The 18,682-nt window shown below is 37.6% G+C and overlaps 1 protein-coding gene across 2 annotated transcripts in view; it reads right to left on the reverse strand.

The window, feature by feature from the left end:
* Positions 1 to 9,016: 9,016 nt before the first annotated feature.
* PHKB (phosphorylase kinase, beta) overlaps positions 9,017 to 18,682 on the reverse strand; it is a 227,871-nt gene continuing 218,205 nt past the window's right edge. For both annotated transcript variants that reach the window (XM_010843901.1, XM_010843902.1), the window contains exons 28-31: positions 16,560 to 16,689; positions 12,887 to 12,994; positions 10,514 to 10,654; positions 9,017 to 9,886 (exon numbers count right to left, since the gene is read on the reverse strand). In XM_010843901.1, coding sequence (XP_010842203.1) covers positions 9,749 to 9,886; positions 10,514 to 10,654; positions 12,887 to 12,994; positions 16,560 to 16,689 — 517 coding nt within the window. In that variant the 3' untranslated portion in view covers positions 9,017 to 9,748. The remainder of the gene's footprint in view (positions 9,887 to 10,513; positions 10,655 to 12,886; positions 12,995 to 16,559; positions 16,690 to 18,682) is intronic.

An 18,682-nucleotide genomic window follows, 5' to 3' on the forward strand; every position in this document is an offset into this window, starting at 1 on the left:
ACACCCACAAGCACAGGGAAACTGACCAGCAGATGAAGCCACAAAACATGCGGCTGAGAAATTTGGGGCTGCTGGTAGGAGGCCTATCAGAACCTTTGTGCTCTCAAAAATGCCTGAGTTAACATTGACTCTCCCACAGTATACCCTGGCCCAAGATCAGCTGGCTGAAGCAGAAAGGGCCACCACAAATGAAAAAGGTTGGTGGGAACTGCCAGATGGCAGGTTACTGGTACCTGAGGCATTAGCCCCCCACACTGGTGTCTCAGGTTCACTAGGCAACCCACTTGGGACATGAAAAAATGGAAGAATTAATTCGAAAATATTTCTTAATTCCATGACTTTCCTCCTTATGTAGACTGTTCTGCTTGCTCAGATGTCAATGCTGCCCCTGGACATAAACAAAAACCTGCAGGAATACAGTTAAAAGGCACTCTACCCTTTGAACATTTAGAAGTGGACTTTACTGAGATGAAACCATGCTGACACTACCACTATTTACTGGTCATGGTACGTACCTTCTCAGGAAGGGCAGAGGCCTTCCCCACCCGAACTGAAGAAGCAAATGAAGTGGCTTGCTGTCTGCTCTGAGAAATAACCCCCAGATTTGGGTTCCCAACCAGTATAGGATCAGACAATGGCCCTGCCTTTGGTAACCGACTTAATTCAACAGGTATATAAAGGTCTAAATATCAAGTGGAAATTACATATGGCATACAGGCTCCAGACTTCCAGAGTGGTGAAAGAACCAACCAAACGCTTAAAGAGACACTTTCAAAATGAATCATAGAGACTAACTGTTCATGGATAGATAGACTTGCTTCTGGCAGCCTTACTCAAATTAAGGGTAACCCTGCATTCCCATGGTTATTCTCCTTATGAAATTGTCTATGGGAGGCCCCCTCCCAGAAGTAAGACAGGTTTAGGCAAATCTGCCACAGGTAAGGGTGGATGGGATTTCACAGCAGATGGAACAACTGGGTCAGGTAATAAATCAGGTAACTAAGTTTGTACAAGAAAGGGTGCCGGTCCCTCTTGGGGAACAGATTCATGATTTTGTGCCCAGTGATCAGGTGTGGGTCAAGGACTGGAAACACGACTCCTTGGCCCCTCATTGGAAAGGTCCATGTACTGTTGTTCTAACCACGCCTACGGCAGTTAGAGTTGCAGGTATCACTCCCTGGATCCACATTAGGGTGAAGAGAGCATACCACGCAGACCCAGAGGACATGAGTGGACTACACCAGGGACCCCACTGAGCCCCGTGAAACCAAGATCGTCTTAAAGAAGAAGAGATGCAGCTCTACAGTCAACTACTGCTTCAAGGACTTGCCAGTATTCTCTTGAGACTACCTACAGTTTCAGCACAAGACCACGTTTTCATTTCATGGGCACATTCCTATGTTGACTTCCATACAAAATCTAACTGCTGGGTATGTGGAGCCATGCCCATGTCTGTCATGGATGGACTCCCATGGTGGGTATCACCTCTACAGAGGGGTTATATGCCTAGCTTATATGATTTTTTGCATCAGGCAAAACAACAAAAATTGAGTATAGAAACTGTAATCACAGCAGCCGCTACCCACTGGTATGATAAAAAGGCCAATGATCTGATGAATGGCCATGGGATACATTTTAATTATATTCTTAGCTCAGAAAATGCTTATCACTATTACATGACAGCCATTAAGTCTGAACGATCAGAAATTAACTGATATTTTGACCAATTTTACTAGATATGGGATGAATACATGTGGATTACCATGAAAAGGGAAAAGGGACAACTTGTTAGGATAGCTAAAATTTGCTGGGAACAAGATGTACACACTATTGGATGTAAAAACCAAATGATAGATAAAAAGATTTTAAAACCAATGGGCTTTCTATGGACAGAACAGTGCTATAAGACCTATAAAGTTACGTATGATCCCAGTCAATCCACCCTATGGCCTGGGACAGCCTGGGGATTCAACCCCAGAATCAGGTGGATTGCTTCTAATGGCACCCATTGGTTATGTGGGACTAACTTATGGCCTTGGTTGCCCCCAGGATGGATAGGGAGGTGTACTTTAGGTCTGGCCTTTGCCCATGGAAACATCATGTCAACAATACAAGAGCCTTTAAATTTACCCTCCCTAAGGGCCAGACGGTCTTGATCAGTTTTCCATTGATATAATTATTTGGCTGCTTTATTTGTTCCCTCATTGGGCACTACAGACATAATGATTAGAGTTGAAGCTCTAACTAATTTCACCCAAAGAGCCCTAAATGACAGCCTAAGAGCTATTCAAGCACTAAATACTGAACAAATACAAATGAGAAAAGTGGTAATTCAAAACACAATGGCTTTAGACATACTTACAGCCACTCAAGGAGGGACCTGTGCTATAATCACAGCTGAATGTTTGTGTATATATTCCTGATTTGTCTGGCAATATATCAGTCACTCTAGATGACATGAAGGATCAAGTAAAAGCTATGTCTGATGATAATCTTCCTTTTTGGACTTCTGTTCTATCATAGGTAAAGGGTGATTGGTGGAAAACTATATTAACCATTGTTACAGTTGTTCTGTTGGTTCTGTTATGTGGACCTTGTATTCTCCAATGTGTCGTTAACTTTGTATTGTAGAGGATGACTTCATTTACGCAAATATATACCAGGAAGCCTAAAATCCAGTACATCTCAATCAGTGATGCTTGCACTGGAAGTTGAGAGCATCAGAAGGGGGAATGAAGGAGGAAAGCAACAGGCCGAGCTGACTCCACTTTGAAAAAGGAGGAAACTCCATCTTACATCCCCAGTGAACTCTGGACTATATGCCTGCTTGCACTTTCAGTGAGCTTTGGACTATATGCCTAGTAGTCATGGGGATAACTACCTACTACCGAACTGGCCTCCTGGACTGATAAACACCAGATTCCATTCCAGATTTCCCGATGCCAAAAAGAATGTAATAATCCCCTATGTAGTCAATCACCTTTGTAATCTTTATGGAACCCATTGGTGTAGGCTACAACATACAACAAGCTGACCCTTCTGATTAGGAATCTTGGCTGTTAACCCGATTGTATCTCCCTTTAACATTTTCCAGGCTAGGTTTAAGGAATTTGGGGATGTGGGCTTGAGCATGTACACTTAAGGTATAATAAGGTTTTCACAAAAGTTGGCTGGGGTCCCTGGCTAAAGAGGAAACTGCCTTGGACCTGCTGGTGTAATAAACTGCACTCCACGATCCACACTGTCCTTCTGAGTGAGTTTGTTTCCTAGAGCGTTTAGCTATAACAAGAACAGTTGTAACAGTACAGAGAGACCACATTTAAATCAAGAAGAGCCTGGACATACTGTGGTAGATGAAGCTGGCTGCATACTACAATACTTCTGGGCTCTTCTTGATTTAAATGTGGTCTCTCTGTGCTGTTACAACTGTTTTCACATTGTGTTGACTCTCCTACTTGTATATGCCATCTATTTAATATGCATGCTCATGAAGAACTTTTATCTGATCCTATTCTTTAGAGTCCTGGTAAAAAAGTTTACTTAGGTAGTCTATAAATGTTGTTTGGTATCCATTAGGCACTGTAAGCTTATCATATATTGGAGATGATATCAAGGTGATTCCACACTCTGATTTTTTAAAACTGAAATATGATCTTTTCAGACTTAAATAAAATGGAAGGAAATCTGGAAAACATCATGTTTCTCAAAATGATGTTCTGGAAATGTGGCTGAATTTGATATTCAGTGAGGAGTTTCCAACAGACATTGCTTGTACAATAAACTTACACAATAAATCTGCCATTGTGATAGAGGAAGCTTTAAATTAGATTTAAATCTTGTCATGCCTGGATAAATGTGCTAATATTTTCAGTCAGTCTCTAGTACAGCTGTTAAAACATTTTGTCTCTGTAGGCCAAATGAGACTTCTAAAATTCATGAGTTCTGTGTTCTAATTCTTTTTATTTTTCACTCTTCTAATTAGAAAACAATGGCTTCTGTAGAGGGAACATCAAGATTTATTGATCCAAACATATCTTTCAGAACAACAGATTTTGAATTTCGTCAAAACACGAAGTATATACTTATATCACAGATTCTGAATGCCTTCAGTACTAGAAAACTTCAGGATTCTGCATATGTAACATGTAAGCAGGAAGTTAAAACTCCTATGTGGATTTGCAAATGGTGTTTGCTTTCAGCTAAGACAGTGGCAGATTCCATCAACTTTGCTCAGCTAATCAAAATTTTTAATTCTCAAAAATACAACATAGTTCATCCCCCCTATATTTCAGCAAATATTAAACATTTCAAGTTTTTTATTTCCAGTTGCCCTAGCTATTAAGTGTTAGTCTCCAATTCTTTCCATGGGTTTCAACTTTAAGTTGATGCTTTTTTTTCATGCTTGTTTTATAAACTAGCTGGTTATCTTTTCATAAACTCTCTTCATATATCAAGTGTTCTTTGCCCTATTCCTCTCCTTAACATGCTCTTGACCTCGACAAAATGAAAAGATAACCTACTGAATGGGAGAAAATATTTAGAAATCATGTCTCTAATAAGGGACTAACATCCAAAATAAAGAACTCATACAACTCAATAGCAAAACAAAAAAAGTCTAACTAAAAAATGAGCATAAGATCTGACTAGACATTTTCCTAAAGAAGACACAGATAGCCAACAGCTACATAAAAAGATGCTCAACATCACTATTCATCAGGAAAATGCAAATCAAAACCACCATGAGAAATCTCACATTTGTCAGAATGATTATTATAAGAAAAAAGAAATAAAATTTTGATTCTTTTTCCTTAACATAAAAAATGGAGCTAATGGTGCTTTATTATTTACTCTGAAGAAGTACTAAAGATTAATTAGATTGGCATGGAGTAATCTGAACTCATTGAAGAAAACAGCAATAACAGTATTTTAGTGGGGAAAATTAGCATACATATAATATGCATGTATTAAATATACTCATAGAGTCTACTCCTATTTATACAATTTACACAATTTGTACAATATGTATACAAATTACAAATTTATAACATACATATTGTATATGTATATTGAATTTGTATACACTCTCAAATTGTAGGTAAGAGTGTGAAGAAAAGTGGATCATAATGCACTGTTGGTGGTAATATAAATTGGTGCAGCAGTCACTATGGAAAACAGTATGGAAGTTCCTCAAAAAATTAAAAGTAGAACCATCATTCAGTTCAGTTCAGTTCAGCCACTCAGTCGTGTCCGACTCTTTGTGACTCCATGGACTGCAGCACGCCAGGCCTCCTTGTCCATCACCAACTCCCAGAGTTTACTCAAACTCATGTCCATTGAGTTGGTGATGCCATCCAACCATCTCATCTTCTGTCGTCCCCTTCTCCCACCTTCAATCTTTCCCAGCACCAGGGTCTTTTTTAATGAGTCAGTTCTTTGCATCAGGTGGCCAAAGTACTGGAGTTTCAGCTTTACCATCAGTCCCTCCAATGAATATTCAGGAATGATTTCCTTTAGGATGGACTGGTTGGATCTCCTTGCAGTCCAAGGGACTCTCAAGAGTCTTCTCCAACACCACCGTTCAAAACCATCAATTCTTTGGCGCTCAGCTTTCTTTATAGTCCAACTCTCACATCCATACATGACTACTGGAAAAACCATAGCTTTGACTAGAGAACCATCATACAATTCAGCAATTCCACTTCTGGGTATTCACCCAAGGAAAATGAAAATGCTAACTCAAAAAGATACCTGCACTCTCATGTTCATTGCAGCATTATGTACAATAGCCAAGATATGGAATATCCTAGGTGTTCATTGATGGATGAATAGATAAAGTAATATTCTACTGCATATTGGTGGTGGTTTAGTTGCTAAGTTGTGTCTGACTCTTGTGACCCAATGGACTGTAGCCTGCCAGGCTCCTCTGTTCATGGGATTCTCCAGACAAGAATACTGGAGTGAGTTGCCATTTCCTTCTCCAAGAAATCTTCCCGACCCAGGAATCAAACCCAGGACTCCTGCACTGCAGGCAGATGCTTTACTGACTGAGCTATGAGGGGAAGCCCTACTGCATATTATTCAGCCATAAAAGAAAAAAATCTTGCCATTTGCTTCAACATGGATGGACTTCGAGAACATCATGCTAAGTGAAGTCACTCAGAGACAGAGAAACACAAATACTGTATGATCTCTTATATGTGGAATCAGAAAAAAAAAAAAAGAAAAAGCAAGCTCATAACTACAGAGGACAGACTGATGGCTGCCAAAGGTGGGGGCTGGTAAAAGGGGTCAAAGGTAAAAAGAAAAAAAAAAAAATATGATACATTCCTGAGCAACAACAACCGAGAAAAAGAAGCAGTATATGGCTTTTTATGGATGCACAAACCTAAAAGCAGGATGTAACTAAATTATCAATTTCAGTTCAAGTCACTTTCCTCTTTAACCATAATATTACAAGAAAACTTACATTGAAATATAAGTCATATTTTAAGTAATGCCCATGCTCACATGTTACCTGTTTCCTGCATTAGTATGGGAAGGGGGTGGGGGTAAGGAGAAAAGAAAAGAATACAGTAAAAAACACATCTATTTTACTCTAAGCCATTTTGTGTACGGTGAAATTATTTTTTCTTCTCAAGAAAATGTCATTTCTTTTTCTTAACATACTTTCCAGACATTTTAACTGGATATTTTCTCAAAACTCACAAAGGAGTTCCCTGAAGTATTTTCACTACAGTAAATAAGCAAACAAAAAAGGGCAAATCTGTATATGCATGTGTTTTTTTTAAAAAATTAAATACATATGTATAAATTCAATATACATACACATATAAAAAGGAAAGGAATCTATATATATTTAATATATGTATGTTATATGCATGTTAATTCTCCCCAATGAAATATTTTTATTGATGTTTTTTCAAGGAGTTCAGATTATTTGATGCAAATCTAATTAATCTTTAGTACTTCTTCAAGGTAAATAATAAAGCACCATTAGCTCCATTTTTTATGTTAAGGAAAAAGAGAATCAAATATATAATAATAGAACAAGGTTTCTTGGTCACTCAAAAAAGACACAGCAAACATACAGAGTTCACAAAAAATATGTGATATAGCTCTTCCATGTGTGTGCATGTATATACAGTTAGCTCTCTGTGTTCCACATCCTCAGTTTCAACTAACTATGGGTGGAAAATAGCCACAAAAAAAAAAATCCAGAGTTCCAAAAGGCAAAACTTGAATTTGCAGCATATTGGCAACAATTTACACAGCATTTACATTGTATTAGGAATTAGAAATAATCTAAAGATGATTTAAAGTATACAGGAGGGTGTCTGCAGGTCATGCTGTTTTATAAGGAACTTGAGTATCCGTGGATTTGGGGTCCATGAGGGTCATGGAACCAATCTGCTGTGGACACTGTGGGGTGACTGTACAGTCTGACTTTAGTATTCAAAACTGCCAAATGCAAGTTGTTCTAATTATTGACCATTGGAGATAAAACACTTATTTCAATGATACCACTTTTATTTCCTATCATGTTACTAGCGGAATTTTCTTAAGAGCCAGATTTATGTTCTTTATTTCATCAATTTCTCTGAATCAAATTAAAAACAGTTCGAATGACTAGTGAGGAATTCTCTTTGAGCAATAAGCACTCACAGCATTTACAGCTTGCAAAAGTGGTTTGTAATCCAGTAAGATGATGGTTCTGGACAGAAACCAGTGATTGGTTTGGAATCAGAGACAGTGCAATCAGAAAAGATAGCCTAAAGCAAGAATTCTTGCAGAACCTAGGCGAACTCCTCCTAAACTGGGTCATTTCCCACAGTCTGAATCAACAGTTGCTGGCTTCTCCCTTGTGGATTTTACCTGGAAATGTGGAAGTCTAACACTACAGTCCCATTAGAGAGAAGAAAAATCAGAGTCTGTGGTAGATTAATGAAATATACATAGATTCTATAATATTAGTTAAAAGTACATAGATTCTGTACTATAGACACAAATCTCAATTCTTTTCATACCATAAAAGTGGAGGAATTTATCACATAATCTGGACAGTATAATTTATTTCTTAATATTCATTTATTTAGCTGCACGGGATCTTAGTTGTGGCACACAGGCTCTCCTTTGCATCATGTGGGATCTTCTGCTATGGCACGCGGACTCTCTACTCGTGGCCTGTGGGCTCAGCGGTGGCAGCATGTGGGCTCTCTAGTTGTGGCCTGTGGGCTCTGTAGTTGTGGTACACAGGGATCTTAGTTTCCCAGCCAGGGATCAATCCCTGTCCTCTGCATTGCAAGGCAGATTCTTAACCACTGTACCACCAGGGAAGTCCTTGGAGCTTAGTATTCTTAACTGTAAAACTAGGATAACAATTTCTGTTTCATATGATCAGTATACAGATTTGATAGTATAATTCATGTGAATCACTTAATACATAACAGATTCTGAAAATATTTTTCTCCCTGATTTCTTAAAACAAAAAAGTTCTATAAAGTAAGATTTTACCTTATTTTTCTCAGTTTTGCCAACCAGCACACTCTTTGCAAGTGTACCTCAAAGTTATGAGGAATGTGCCCGACTCCAGATTTTTTCACATGCTCCTGCATCCATTTATTTGATATCAACCTGACCTGTCACTTAAGCTACTTGTCCTTTCTGTCTTAGATCCTTTCAAGACTTTATAAATGGGCTGCATTTTTTTGTGACAAGTTTGACTTTTCAGGTGAAACTCCCATAAGACTAGTGAGAAAAATGACTCCCTTTGGGGTCAGGGCTCAAATTAATGGGCTTCATTGTAACATTCAGTAAGGAAATAACTGATGAAATTTAAATGTTTAACCTACTTTATATGTTTATTAACATTAGCTTAAGTAAATTTGGTAACAAAATACGTGTAATGGTAGGTACCATAGATTCTCTTTTATCTCCTGATCAATTAAATAAAAATATTCAGGAGTAATAAATTCAATATTGAGAATAATGAGAACAAAGAATGTATTCAGATATATTTACTAATTCAGAAATAAAATTTAATGATTTTTAATTTTGTTTTTATGAGTACAAACTAGGTTAACAGTTCATATTATTTTTACTAAGGGCACAAAGAAAATATTTGATAAGGTATAGATTTATTACTTTAGTCCAACCCCTACAGTTAGCACAAATACAAAACCATAATAATGTTTACAAGGTAAAAATTGTACAATAGCTCTGTATTCTAAAATATTACCAATAATTCAGTTTGAGAATAAAAATACCAGCTGGTTGATTTTGCTTTTATGATGCATATTAATATTTTGTTCTAGAAGCATGTTACTTAAAAAGAATTCACCATTTTTTCAATATACTTTCATTCTCGGTATGCATTATTCGTTGGAAAATTCATTTAATTGGCAGTAAGGTGGGAATTTAATCCAAAATGAGCAAAGGCCCAATTTGAAGAGTTATGTAGTCAGAAAACATGCAGTGGTAAACTTTCAATTAATAAACTATTACTACTCCTCAGTAAAGATTATTACTGTAGTTGGCATAATCATGAGAACTTATTTTCACTTGATTACAAGCATTTCTTACCATTAGATTGGTTATGGCATGCAAAAAGTCCAATAATTCCACCGAGGGTGTGGCGACCACTTCACCAGCATGGTCAGCCCACTCATTAATGGCTGCCTTGATTAAGCTTCAACACAAACAACACACTGCTGGAAAACCTGTCTTAACAAAGTCTCTACCACGTTCCTCACTAGCTAACCAGACATGGGTCATCATTGCTTGGCTTGACTTCTCCTTCCAGCAGCAGATTCATCACGACCTTTGTCAAATAGCTGCATGTTCCTCTTTTTCCCAGAGGGGGAGTGTTGTAAAAAGAAGTCATGTCATCCTACAAAGGAAAATAGTAAGTGAGTCATCTGAGTTTTTGTTTGTAAAGAGTTGACAGGTAAAATCAGTGTCAGCCGAGAGGGAAAAATAAATTCACAGGAAGATTTCCTTGTGGAAAATATGAGCTTCTTGAGTTTTTCTTTTATTTTCCTGAAGCATCTTCTCAGCATATAAAATGAAGACAGCATTTCAGTATTCTCTTTTTTGCTGATAATTTTTATTTACTTAGGGAACCTTTTTATGGATGAGAATAAAATATTAAACAGACAGCCTGGAAGGAGCTATATCAGGTAGTACACAGCACGAGGGTAGCCTGTTACTCATCCCATCCTCCCAGAATTTAATTTTATAGTCTTCTGGAATCCCTGGCTTCTTCCTGGTAAAACACATTTTAACTGCTAACTACATAAAGGAAATTTATCTCTTCTTAGATATCTTTCTAGTCAGAACTTCTTAGCTGAATTGACTAATAATTGAGTAAAAAGTAACATTAATTCCTCAAATAAATCAGACTTCCTCCTGTTTTGTAATCTGTATATCTGTTTTGTAAGTTAAATTATAAGGGATTTACGGATACTTTGAAGAATTGAGAAAAAAAATTCTACAAAAAGCTATTTTCTCTACTTACTTGTTTTTCAATTTCCTTTAGTCGACTCTCATCTTTTTGAAATTCATGAAATGCTTCTTTCACCAGTTTGTCAAGATCTACTTTGTCTTGAAATTCTAGCTCAGGGTTTCTTTCCAGTACAATGGATACGACCATTAGTAACTAGAAGGGACAGACATCGAAAGCCAATTATATGAACCATAAAAGCGACATAGTCTGCATATGTTTTCATTCTTTGCTCAGATTGATGGATGGTCCTTGTATCCCACAGCCTGTTCTGTACAATGATAGGATCATCTATGGATGGAATCTTCCTACCTATACAAGTTAATAACATGAGTTCTGTTTGGAAATCTCTTTTTTTTTTTTTCATTGTCTGTATCCCTGTAGCTATATGGAAATGTTTTTCAGTCACTTAAATAAAATTGATAACTTAGAAAAATGACTTTTCTAATCCTGTCACAGTACATAGTACCCTATAGTACCCAAAGTGTCTGAATGTCTCTAGTCTTTAGACCTTCATGTTTGGTGGCAGGCAAGCCACTGTTTGGTGGACCAAAACAGGGTCCAGTGGTGCAGCGGCTGCCTCAGAGAGCAAGGCAGACGAGTACAGTGGAGACTTTGGATCTACCCTCACGATCAAATGACTTAGGTCTGCTGCTGCTGCTAAGTCACTTCAGTCCGACTCTGTGTGATCCCATAGATGGCAGCCCGCCAGGCTCCGCCGTCCCTGGGATTCTCCAGGCAAGAACACTGGAGTGCGTTGCCATTTCCTTCTCCAATGCATGAAAGTGAAAAGTGAAAGTGAAGTTGCTCAGTCGTGTCCGACTCTTAGCGACCCCATGGACTGCAGCCCACCAGGCTCCTCCGTCCATGGGATTTTCCAGGCAAGAGTACTGGAGTGGGGTGCCATTGCCTTCTCCTGACTTAAGTCTAGCACGCCAAAATGAGTATAATTCTCTGACATCACAGTATTTCTCAGGGGACAGTTATATTTTAAACAATATACTTAACTGTGATTGTTTATGACATGAGCACTATTTGGTTTGTATAAGCTATCTTAGTTTAAGACATCATCCTATTGCTTAGCTACCGTATACTTTTATCCTAAGTAGTAATGTTCATTTTATATGACAAACTGTAATATGCAAAATTGTATCTGAGTATACAATGCTTGGTAAAGACTTTCTGATGATGATTATGGTTTCTAGTTTGTACATGAAACACGATAAAGACATAATTTCCAACTTGGGAATCTTTCTGATACACTTTATTGAAATGTTTCCCAATTAGTACCTGAAAGAACCAAAGGAAACACTAGGAAAAAATCCAGAAGTCACACTGTGGGAGACCTTGGGGCAGAGCTTTAGCCAAAAGAATTTGAAGTTTTGCTCAAGTTCTAAAGGTAAATTTCTTCTGCAAAGAGAATGACCTCATTTTAGGGGCATCTATAGGCATGAGATACCAAAAGGTTAACTGTACAAAGAAGGCAATCACGCTTCTAAAAATCCCATCTTTTCTTCACCCCAGTCTCTGTCTTACTCCCACAAGCTATGAATCTGACTGGCTGATACTCTTACCCAAATTCTGGCCTATCATAGATGAGGCTGAATCTCACTCAGCTGACTGTAGCTCCAGACACGCTGGATTTTAGGAGGTGCCACATCCAGTCCAGCACTCACTGAGAGCTTCGGTATCAACAGGACATATTACCCACCCTCAAGAAACACAGAGTCTGATGGAGACATTCCCAGAGAAACAATGTGAGGATTAGCTATAAATTATATCCATTCAAGGGAGTCTCTATGTATTTAATATAATACTTTAAAATGGCAAAACAATATGTGTATGTGTGCATGCACAGGTGTGTGTATTTTGGCATTTAACTTTACACGCAGCAATGATGAGATACAAAATTACAGGCTTTCTCTGTTCACAGAGATGTCTGGAAAGGTGTCCCTCAAAATAATAGTGACGATCTATTGCTAGTGGATATAGAGATATATTTTGGTTTTCTTTTCTATAATTTTTTCAACCATTGAACTTTTCTACAATAGTCATGAGTTATTTCTGTAAACAGGAGAAAATGAAAATAAGACAAACAGAAAAAGGTCACATCCCCTCTTTTACGGTACTGTTGATGCACTTACTGTGGGGATGAGTGTGTAGCTGGGAAAGTTGGCCAGTCTTTCTACCCTGATGGATTTAAGATGTTTGAATTGTTTATGTGCCTCGACTCAAGGGTCAAGGAGGGCCATCTCCTCTAGGACTCAACTGGAGATCTGGGTTAGGCGAGGAGTGAATTCCTGGCCTCTTAAGCAGTTTCCTTTATACTGGTTTTCAGGGAGCAGATAGAAAGCATTTCTTCAGCAATCTACATTTTTAAATACAAACCTCCACGACAATCTGTCTGTATTTTGGCTGGTCAATATTTCCCAACATGTCTTCAACAAGGAGAGAGAAATTCATCTCATACATGGTCATATCTGACAGGGTTGGTTGCTGAAAAAAATAACTCAACATTAAAATGCTGCATTGTTACACTCTGGTTCCCGCTTAACAGGAAAATTTTATTCACTAGTATCTTTTTCAGCTTCTACAAAACCTTAGAGAGCATTTTCAGCTTTATGACTGGATTTTATATATGTCAAACTACTTAAGCTAACCAGCTGACTCTTGTGATAAATTAAACCTCCTGTTTTTAGTAGTTATCTTTCCTATATTAATGTATTTAGGGAAAAGAGGACTGTATTAGGAAACTACTTCAATACACAAAAGTGAAGTGAAGTCAAGTGAAGTGAAGCTGCTCAGTCATGTCTGGCTCTTTGCAACCCCATGGATTGTAGCCTACAAGGCTCCTCTGTCCATGGAATTTTCCAGACAAGAGTACTGGAGTGGGTTGCCATTTCCTTCTCTAGGAATACACAAAAGGAATGGCCAAAAATTGAACAACACATTAAGAATACATACTGCTTTCAGAATTAACACAAGTTGTGCTTGCCATCAGACTTCAGCATCTAAGTCACTTGCTACTGAATTAACATCATTTCTGTGGCAGTCCTTCTGAGCTGGCAGCATAAAAATGCACACAAATAAGTGAAACAATATCATGTGCAGAAATGGTAAGCAAACACAGAAAAAAGCAAAACAAAAAAAATGTTCTCTAATCTCCTCTTTATATTTCATTTAAAACAAGAGTATTATAAAAATCTTCCATATACTTTCCACAAACCAAATGAAAGCAGAAAATAAACTCAAAAAAAGAAAAAATCTTGGCATGCTGGATAATCTTCAAAGGATGGAAGGAAAGGCTCTAAATGTTAGGCTTGAATGAGGGAGAGCAGATGGAGTCACCAGAATTATTACCAGAGATGAAGAGATGATGAGTCATACTTATTTGCCTTTACCTCAGAGCATGATCTACAGTGAATTTCCTCATACCCTAGAACATGTGTATCTACCTACTATTCAAAATGGGACCAAGCCCATTGTTTCCTTTCAATTAAGTGACAGCAATATTATTTTGCTTGGTGTAATAATGCTTCAGTCCTATATGCAACATGGTCCATCTATTGTATTTTGTATTCAGTACAATCCAACATACTGTCAGTGATTATAGATAGTACCTAATTCAGGGGAAAATGAAGCTGGTGGAGGCATACCTTGTTTTATTGTGCTTCACTTTACTGCACTTTACAGATTTTTGTTGTTGTTGTTCACTTTACGAATTGAAAGTTTCTGGCAGCCCTGTGTTTTTAGATGATAGTTACCAATTTTTAGCAACAAGTACTTTTAAATTAAGGTATGTACATTGTTTTCTTAGATATAACACTATTGCATGCCTAGCAGACTACAGTATAGTGTATACATAACTTTAATATGTACTGGATAACCAGAAAAAATTATGTAATTTGCTTTACTGTGATCATCTGGAACCAAACTTGCACTATTTGAGATATGCCTGCAATTATAACTGTTTAGATGTCTAGCAATGAGATTAATGGGGTTACAGAAGGAAAGGAAGATCTTTTCATGGGTTCACATCAATGTCCTTTTAATATATCTCATTTGAAAAGTCAGCATAGCTAGTATGCAATATGATAATTAAATCTAGAGAAGAGCTATCAGGCTACCTTATTTTCCAGTCTCTGAAAGAAGTGGAAAGTGTAGCAGAGAAGTTAAGAGAAAAGGCTCAGAAGCCAAACTGCTGGGAAGAGGGTCACACTAGGTCAGGTGCTTCCTAGATGTACGACTTTGGGAAAACCACTGAGCTGTGTTTTAGTCTCCTCATCTGTCAAACAGTAGTAATACAGTACCTACCACAAAAGACAGCTGTAAGGATTAAAGGAGCACTTAGAAAAGAGCCTGGCACTTAAAAATACTTAACACGTTGTCAGCAAGGAGAGACCAGGCGATCAGATAATTAAAAGAAAGTCTGGTAGGCATTAGCGGAGGCTGGGAAAGAAGCAACAGAAGGTTGCAACAGTCCACTGTGCTCAGACACAGGCCTAGTAGAAGCAGCAGGACATGAACAGTTGAAGTGGGTCCCTGCCCACAGGAGACAGAGGCGCTCCATACAATGGTCACAGAGAGCACCTTGGGAAGGACTGGAGCACCTATACTGACAACCAACAAAACCAATCAACAGTTTGTGAACAGCATAAAAAATACTTTTAAAAAGTTCTTATTCATTTTTAGAAAAAAATAATAGATTCACAAAGTTCAAAAATCTGAAAGGTTAAAAAGGATTATCAGTGAAAAGCCCAAGCTGTACCATAGACCACAGTCCCTTTCCCCAAAGGCAAAAGAATGCTATCGATTTCTTGTGGGTTCTTTCAGAAATACCCTATGTACATATAAACAAAATGAGTATAGGTGTGTGTTTTAAGAGTATTTTATTTTCACAGCTACAGAGATCAAACTAGTAGTTACCAGTGGGGTGAGGGAAGAGTAGAGGGCAAGATAGGTGTGGGAGACTAAGAGGCACAAACTATGCATAAAATAAATAAATATGCTACAGAACAGGGAATATAGCTGATATTTTATAATAACTTTAAATGGAATATAATCTATAGAAATATTGAATCACTATGTTGTATACCTGAAACTCACATTGTATATCAACTATACTTCAATAAAAAAAGAATACGTTGATAAAGACCTTTATTACAAATAATTTGGCTGATGTTTCAACACTATAAACAGATATAGTACTCCATTTCTGCTGCTGCTACTGCTGCTAAGTTGCTTCAGTTGTGTCCGACTCTGTGCGACCCCATAGACGGCAGCCCACCAGGCTTCCCCGTCCCTGGGATTCTCCAGGCAAGAACACTGGAGTGGGTTGCCATTTCCTTCCCCAAACTCCATTTCTAGAAGGCCTAATTATTCACGTTTGTGCATAAGCAGAATGATTTAAGTGTCAGAATTAAATTAAAGAATTAAAGAGGCTGGCCAGTTGATATAACCTGGAAAACCATTTGAAGAAGGGAACACTAATTCATTCAGATCAAATGTCAGTTACCTCTCAGTTAATAAGTGATTGTCTAATGACCTAAAAGTTACTGTACTTTTCATGTTCAATCCAATTTTTAATTAGTAATTTCTAGCCACAGCATTACTAAACCACCTTGTTTCTTCAGACTGATTTGGTTTTTGAACGTATGTTTTCCTGTTTGTGAGGTTCCCTGCCGCTGGCCTATTGCACTTGGTGGTATTTCTACCATCATTGCTATTATTTCTAATCCACTTGAGCAGGCTTCTTATTTTTCTCCTTTCAAGTATCTAAATATTCTTTGAAATAAGTAGAAAGGTCATTTGCAAAGCAGAGAAGGGAAGAACTCTATGCTTCTTTGTAGTTGCTCAGTCACTAAGTCCTGTTGACTCTTTGTGACCCCATGGAGAGTGGCACACCAGGCTTCCAGGTCCTTCACCATCTCCTGGAATTTGCTCAGATTCATGTCCATTGAGTCTGTGATGCTATCTAACCATCTCATCCTCTGCTGTCTTCTTTTCTCTTTAGGTCTCTTGAGAAGTCCCTTTTACTGACACAGACACAGTGGGGCTGTACCTGGGGCAAATGCCTCCCGGCTACAATGATTCCATTGGGTGTGCGTTCCAGGATCTGCCATACTCTGTCATAGAACCCAGGGGGGGTTCTATTCAAAGAGCCATCGATCTGCCGCCTGTTCAGCCAACATCTGTAGACCAAAAGAAAATGCCTCAGTGTTGAAAAACAAGCTTGTTCTGACAAAAAGCAGTGCTTTTATATGGATTAATTGTTCCAACAGAATGAGCAATAAAAGCCAAAATCCATCAATGATGCATATCTACCATGTGTTATAGAGGTTATTAAATATTTCATAGTGAAAACAGAACTTGCAGGAAAGGAGAAAATCCCTAAAAAAATTTAACAGGCAAAATGTTATTCTCTAGTAAGTTTCTTACAATTCACTATGTGATCAAATGAGTTTCTAACATGCAATACAGTTCAATTTAAAAACACAGGAACAGTCAATTTCAAAATAAGTTCACCTGGTCCTTATGTGCAATAAAATGTAAGCTCCATGAAGACATGGGCATTGTATATATAGTTTGGTTACTCCTATATACCTCTCCAAGAAAGGTGCTTAATAACCACCTGATAAGTGGGTGAGTGCTCAAAAAAGTATAATGTATCTAATAAAACTGTTGTTGTTTAGTCACTAAGTTATGTCCGACTCTTTTGGGACCCCAGGGACTCTAGCCTGTCAGGCTCCTCTGTCCATGGGATTTCTCAGGTAAGAATACTGGGGATCTTTAGGACCCAGGGATCAAACCCAAGTCTGCATTGGCAAGTTGATTCTTTACCACTGAGCCACCAGGGAAGCCCATCTAATGAAATTACCTTATTTTAAACCTTATATGCTAATTTAAACCTTATATTTAGTTTTCTACTTAAATACAGCCAAAGTACCATTGCTAAAATATCAGCTACCAAATCTTACACATCATAATAATTAATACAGAGTCAAAATTCTAGATCCATTATTTTAATGAATTTAAGTTTTAAATCTTAAAAATATAATAGTTACTTCAATCACAAACTGCTAAAGATATAGAATTTTCACAATCTGAAAAGAATAAACAAATGACATAGTAGTATATTATTACAAAAGCTGAAGATAGGAACAAATATAATTTTTTTATACTTGGTATTAAAACAGGCAGCAGAGTAAAATGTATCATCAACCACAAGTAATGATCAACAATATTTCTAGGTGTGAAACTCATTATGCAGGGTACAGTGATCAGAAAAAGACATTGTTGTTCTGGTGAAAGAGGATCAAGAAGTTACATCACTACACAAGTTGAGGAGGTATCTCTTTTGGATTTATAGCTTCTCTTGGTAGGCCCAGATTTGTGTGGCTGGGTTCAGTGCTATGCTAAAGAAAAAAGCCAAAAAGGTTCCTTTGTGATGTTTTAATTTGGATAATGGGTATGCAAACTGAATATTTTCCATGTGATTCTTCCCCTTTCTTCCTTTGTTTGGCAACAACAAAAAAGATGCTTTCAGAGTTCTGTGAAGTCATGGTTAAGACTATAAAAGGAAGATGTTTGCTTAGAACAACATAAAAGGTAAAAATGTGTGAATATTCACAGAGCAGGAATTATTTTAGAAGAATTCTCTTATTTTTATCTTTTGACTTTTTACTTAGAAAAAATTTAGGTTTACAGAAAAGCAAAAAAAAAAAAATGTTCCTCTACTCAGCCTCTTCTACTTTCTGTCATCTTACATAATCAATAGTACAACTATCGAAACCAGGAAATAAACATTGGTAGAATATTACTAATCTTATGGACCGTACTCAAATTTTGCCAATTTCACTGCAAATTTCCTTGTTTTGGTCCTGTGTCCCACCCAGGACCCCACACTGCATTAGTGTTCAGGTCTCCTTAGGCTCTTCTAATCTGTGACAGTTCCTCAAATCTTTATCTTTCACAACTTTGACATTTTAGAAAAGTCAGTTATTTTGTAGAATGTACCTCAATTTAGGTTTGTCAGATGTTTTCTCATGATTAAACTCAGGTTATGCACTGTTTTGCAATACCCAGAAATGGCTGTACCCTTTCTCAGCACATCGTACCAGGGGGTATGTAATGCTGACGTATCTTACTACTGATGATGTTAACTTGATCATTTGGTTAAGGTGG

Source organism: Bison bison, unplaced genomic scaffold (assembly GCF_000754665.1).
Source record: "Bison bison bison isolate TAMUID 2011002044 unplaced genomic scaffold, Bison_UMD1.0 scf7180017864192, whole genome shotgun sequence".
NCBI classification, from domain to species: domain Eukaryota; kingdom Metazoa; phylum Chordata; class Mammalia; order Artiodactyla; family Bovidae; genus Bison; species Bison bison.